Here is a 5,962-nt window from a genome sequence, read left to right on the forward strand (position 1 = left end):
TGTTCCATACACTTCAGTATACACTGTACACAGCAGATTTGGATTTTCACCATATTTCTATGTTTCATATTCCAAAGTCAAAACCATACACTGTTCTTTTTTTAATTTTATTTAATTCTGATTTGGAAATTTGCATAATTTAAAAACATTAACATTTAATTTTTTCATTTTCATAAATCTCAACATTTTGAATAATTTTTCCAATTTCAAAATTTGAATTTAGTTTTACCAATTCTGTTAAAACAAAAAACCAACATAAAAAAGTTAAATTATGATGACATAGGATACTTTTATAAGGAATACAAAGGTACTAGTCAGAGGATTAGTGCTACATCTTTGATAACTTAATAATTTCATTCAAGTATTTAAAGAACATGTCACCGAAAGAAACTAAGTTGAGACCAGACGCAGTGCCAGGCTCAACTGCAGCTATTAAGGAGAGGATACGCATAAGATCAGATGAGACACATCCAAATGTTACACAGAAGACATTGAACCAAATAGAGAAACTGTTGGAACAGTGGCAAACGAGAGGATTGATTCCAGCAGATGATCAATGATCATCTGCTGGAATCAATCCTCTCGTTTGCCACTGTTCCAACAGTTTCTCTATTTGGTTCAATGTCTTCTGTGTAACATTTGGATGTGTCTCATCTNCTCTGTAAGGAAGTGGCAGATTTTTTCCGGTAGTCTATTTTCAAATTTTAGCGCACTCGAGCTGGTTTCTCCAAAATTACCTACCCCACCTTTAAGAGCCCACTGCAACTTATCAGTTCCTCTGCTTTTACTATTTATAGGTGTGTGTTGGAGTGATTTTTTAAATTAATTTTTTTTATTGTATTCATAAACTACTGACAACATTTCTCTGTGTGGGAATTCAACAGACATTGGAATGGAATGGCTGCCATACATGCAGAGATGAGAGTGGTCTCTTATTTTTTCCAGAGCTGTATATATTTGGTAGTTGGCAATTTCAAGGCATGGCGTGAATACTAGTTTCTGATAACCTTACACAGGACAATGTTATGCATTTACAAACCATAAACAATGACACACGACACAAAACATGCATAAAATCAAACGTTTACAACAGCGTCTATAAAGCGTTGGGGGAGTGTCTTACCTTTGAGTAGTCATCAGACAGGATGTCAAAAGCCACAACTGTGAGAAACAGAGAAAGAAGTTAATTAATTAAGACGGAGATGACATGAATGCCTTAAGTCAAGAAGGTGTGTCCACTGACTTACCATCTGAATCCAGACAGCGCTCAAACTTTAGGGACAGCTGGTATGTGTCATAGCAGCGAATCCTGGGTTTGTAAGTACCTAAAAGTAAAAGGAAAACAGATGTGTTTATTTTATTTTTTTTATCCACCATGACATGTTATCATGACATTAACTCTTGCTTTATAATCCACAGTTTGTCTTACCTGTTGCCAGGATGAACTGCCCATCCTTGGACACTTTGATGGAGGTGCACACTGTGGGCATCTCAAAGTCCTGGATGAGCTCAATCCTGCGCTGAATGTCTGGAAAAAAATTGATTATTCTTACATTAGTAGACATACAATTAACCTGTCTGCAATAATTAAATTGAATGGGTCAACTCACCAACATCTTTCTTCTGTAACTGCCTTTTCTTCCGATCTGACAGCCACTGCATTAAAAAGGTATATGTGATTAGGAATTGTCCTAAAAATAACCAATAAAACAATACTTACAGGAACACTTGGCTCAAACTTTATAGCTATGTTTCATATGAATTTCTTCCGGTTTTATTTCAGCTTTCAAACCTTATAACTATGTTTTTTATGACTCTGTTCTGGGTTAATTTAAGCCTATATCACTGTTAGAGCATTTACTGAAATGAGCTGTTCATTGTAGGATATGAAAACTAAAATGAGTGCTCCCTAATGTTTTTTTTTTTTTTAAAAGCAAGAACTGTCAGTTTATTTATATGACACATTATATTAAGTGAGTGTTTTCTTGAATATTGTTCGTTAGTGAAACGTTGTCCATGAACATTGTCAGAGCTATAGTTGTCAGGGCTACCTGTGTTAGCTAACAGTTAGCTCCTGAATTGAACGCCAAGCAGTAACTTCATCCCTCTAAGTGCGCTCGAGCGTTTCGTGCTTCTTACCTCAGGCAGAGATTTTCCATGACTTAAATTATAAATCTTCACGTCATTCACACTAGATATCTGCATTGTAGAAAGTGAATAAGACTCTGGTCACACATAACACTGTTACTGCACACCGGCAAGCAGCATTGAATCCACGTTGTTGCTGCGGCCGGGGTAAAAACAGGAAGCGAGGGTGAGTTTTCCGAAATAGGTCCGACTAGAAACTACTGTGACTGAGCATGGTCCCCCTCCTCTCCAAACTTAGTCTGGGTTTGAATAATAAATACAAAAACAATGGAGTTTTTGGATTAAAATCCAAAATTGGTGTATTTGAAATCTTGTGAATTCACGTTAATTCTTTAGTAGCATCCAGCCCTAAAAGTCACCATTCTATTTGATGTTTTCTTGAGTGTGCGAAACTATTTCATACACACTATGGCGCATTCAAGTATTCAATTAAAATTCCTTGTGATAAAATAAATAATACAAAATGATATCCATACAAGAATGTTGGGACTCAGTTTACAAATATTATTTATAAAATGTCTACAACTCCACAAAAGGGGTATCTTTATGTTGCACACTTGTTTAGCATAACATTTATCTAGACATACGGTTGGTTAGCTAGCTGTATCTGCTTTTATTTATTATTTATTAATAAGGATGACATTACAATAGTTTTTAAGCCGACACCTGTGGTAAAACCAGAAATACATACGAAGAAAGGTAACATAAACTGCGCCAATATATATATATATATATATATGCCACACACAGCTCCATATTGTATTTTTTAAACACAATGTTGTATTTTGGCTACAGGCTAGGGCTTTTCTATTTATATTGTTCCCATACATAAATGCAAATCCCATGTGGTACATGTTTATTACAAAAAACCCAGCACACATACGTATATTAATAAAAAGAAAGATATTTTTTTCCAAGAGTCCATGAAGAGTGACAGCTGTACCCAGAGTGATGTCACAGCCTCTTGTGGGCTGTCTGGATGTCAGTGAGTCTTAGGTGGAGCTGCTGCTCAGACTTTCCTACACTCACAGTTGGACTGACACAGCACTGTCATGAAGGTAACCTGACGGTAAGAAACATTGCTTTGAAATGTTCTATTCTATTCAGTAGTTTCTTTTATTAGTAGCCATAATAACAAAGGAAACTTGTTGATATAATCCAAGATTACTCAACGAATAATGAAAACAGAATAATAATTATATCACGGAAATATGATTTTAAGAAGTCAGCTTAGTATGAAAGCCTATACATGTCTCTATGATGGAGTTCCTCTCATTCTTTGTGTTTTGCCCTGGGTCACGGTGTTTTTGGTGCCAAAGCCTATATTTTTGGAGGATTTGGACTGGAGGTCTCTATGTGACACACTGGGAGTCATGACAGACTTTTGGCTGATTTCGGTCCCTTTGGACAAGACCAGTTTAACCAGTGTGGAGAAATTGAAGCGCAATCTTGCCAAAACCAACCTGGCCTCCTGCTGCAGGTTCTCCATTCCAGAACTCAAGGTGAGGCTGTGTATCGTCTCTCCTAATGATGAGCCCGGTGGAGTTTAGGAAAGTAAACAACATCAAATACAAACATTATGACAAGCTAAGGGAGTCTGAGTATAGCATTGTTAAACAAATAAGAAGAACTGTATGTTAGCTCTGTGTTTATCCCAGTACAGTAGAGTGCGGTGAGGAGGATGACGGTGTTTGGTGTCCTTCTCTGGTGAGGGGTTAAAGGCTCAGGTTGCTCTCTACAGTTTGAGGCAACATTTCCATCCGACCCAATTCACTTAATGTCATCCATGTTCACCTTGGCTACCAGGAGTCATATTGTAACTGCAGTTTTTAATTTCTATCAAGAGTTCTAACCTGAAAAGCATTAATACAATTATACGTGCCCATCTCCTGGTTGAATCTTAAGTGGAGACACCCCAGGTGAACAAGATAGAAACAAAAAACTAAGAGATATCACCATAACCCCAGTAAATTACTAACATTGAGGCCATTATTTTACAAGTTTTCTGATAATCTAAGATGAAATATGCAAATGACGCTTTATCTTATGAAATATGTGCAAAAATTGGATAAAGCAAAGTGGTTTTATTTTGTTGACATATAACAGTCGAAGGTTTTACTCAGGTCGTTTGGATTCTTGTTTTTGACACTCCATGAATCAGAAATGAATAAAATAAAATCTGCAGAAACCCTCGGAATATAGATATGAAGTGTAGATTTCTGGTGCAGAGCACAAGAAGAAAAATCATGTTTATAAAGGTCGCCTTTTAAGCATAATATGTGTTTCAAAATTAAAAAATATACTACAAGGCCCTGATACTTAAAAAAAAACTAATAAATATCACCATGAAAATTCCTCAGTTGATAAATATATGTAATCCCGCCTATTCAGCAATATGGAAATCAATTGTGTGTCAAAACTCAACCAAGGTCCCACTACAGGCAGTTATTGGCGACAGTGAATTGAGGCACCACCTGGGGGAAGACTATTTCTAAGCTGTATAAGGGCCTCCAGGAGCTAAGTGGGTTGAACACGTCCTACATAAAGGAAAGGTGGGAACGTGAAGGAAACTTTGTCTTATCGATAGGAGAGTGGGACAACTTAATTGAAAGGCAATGTAAATCAACCAACTCACTAAAATGGAGAGAGTTTAACTGGAAAAATCTGGTCAGATACTTTATAACACCAGTGCAGTCAAGGAAGGGGCAGATGGTGTGCTGGAGAGGCTGTGGATCTGTGAGGGCCAATCACCATCATGTGTTTTGGGAATGCCCTGGGATGGTTCACTATTGGGAATCAATAAGAGATGGAATGGAAAGAGCTTTACAAATTGAGATTGATTTGGGACTCAATATGAGATGGAATGGAAAGAGTTGAGATTGATCTCTGCTTTCAAGTACTGTACCTGGGTAAGATGCCACAACAGCTTCTTGGCTTCTCAACAATGTACATGTTTAAAATAATGCTAGTCGCCAGTAAAAAAGCCATAACGAAAAAATGGTTAAGCCAAGTACCACCTACTCTAGCAGACTGGTTTAATGTGATGCATGACATTTTTGTTATGGAAAAATTAACATTTGCTCTAAGACTCAAGACAGACACATTTGAAAAGTATTGGAAGGGATGGATTGAGTTTGTCAACCCGTATAGATCAGACTTCAACTAAAAACTCAATTTGTAATGTAACCCTCTGGTTCTCTGCGACACACAATTGTTTTTTTTGTTTGTGTCTCTGTGTTTTCATGTTAATTTGTCTGTATGCGTGATTCACATTATTTGCTTTGTATTATTTCAAAAAATGTAAGATGCTCTGTAACTGTTAATTTTTTTTGTGCAAATAAAAAAAAAAAAAGAATTGTGGAGCAGAGTTTCCGTTAGCAGGTAATTACCGGACTATGACCGGATATGCTGATGTTTAAAACTCAGTTAATGGGAATCATTTTTATATTGTTTCAGTTTATAATCGTAACAGATTGAACAATTCAGATTCATTTTTCAATAAATGATTCCACAAACAACAAACAACATAATTATTACATTCAAAGAAACTACTTGTAGTAGATGAAGTACATTATTCAAAAGTTTAAATTAACTTCTTCATTCTCAATTCCTCTCTCTTTCTCCTCATTTTCAGATTCTGTCTCTATCCTTTCTTCATTCTCTGAGTCTGAACTGTTTTGGGCATCATTGTGTTTTGTGCGTTGGTGTTCGGATCAGGGGGTCACAGGTTAAAACCCCACTGCAGTCAGCATGTCGTTGTGTCCCTGGGCAAGACACTTCAACCCAAATGACCCCTGTGGGAATTGCCCACAGT

At 36.7% G+C, this 5,962-nt stretch overlaps 2 protein-coding genes across 2 annotated transcripts in view; one reads left to right on the top strand and one right to left on the bottom strand.

Annotated features, from left to right (window-relative positions):
* LOC104943415 (nucleolar protein 10-like) overlaps positions 1-2,303 on the bottom strand; it is a 5,406-nt gene extending 3,103 nt beyond the window's left edge. The window contains exons 1-5 of the mRNA XM_010768801.1: positions 2,140-2,303; positions 1,611-1,656; positions 1,430-1,528; positions 1,248-1,325; positions 1,124-1,161 (exon numbers count right to left, since the gene is read on the bottom strand). Of these exons, the coding sequence (XP_010767103.1) occupies positions 1,124-1,161; positions 1,248-1,325; positions 1,430-1,528; positions 1,611-1,656; positions 2,140-2,205 (327 nt within the window). The 5' untranslated portion in view covers positions 2,206-2,303. The remainder of the gene's footprint in view (positions 1-1,123; positions 1,162-1,247; positions 1,326-1,429; positions 1,529-1,610; positions 1,657-2,139) is intronic.
* A 1,218-nt stretch (positions 2,304-3,521) lies between these two features.
* LOC104943416 (nucleolar protein 10-like) overlaps positions 3,522-5,962 on the top strand; it is an 18,651-nt gene continuing 16,210 nt past the window's right edge. The window contains exon 1 of the mRNA XM_010768803.1: positions 3,522-3,650. Within this exon, the coding sequence (XP_010767105.1) occupies positions 3,522-3,650 (129 nt within the window). The remainder of the gene's footprint in view (positions 3,651-5,962) is intronic.

The sequence above is a fragment of the Notothenia coriiceps genome, unplaced genomic scaffold (assembly GCF_000735185.1).
Source record: "Notothenia coriiceps isolate Sejong01 unplaced genomic scaffold, NC01 NC01_scaffold00006076, whole genome shotgun sequence".
NCBI classification, from domain to species: domain Eukaryota; kingdom Metazoa; phylum Chordata; class Actinopteri; order Perciformes; family Nototheniidae; genus Notothenia; species Notothenia coriiceps.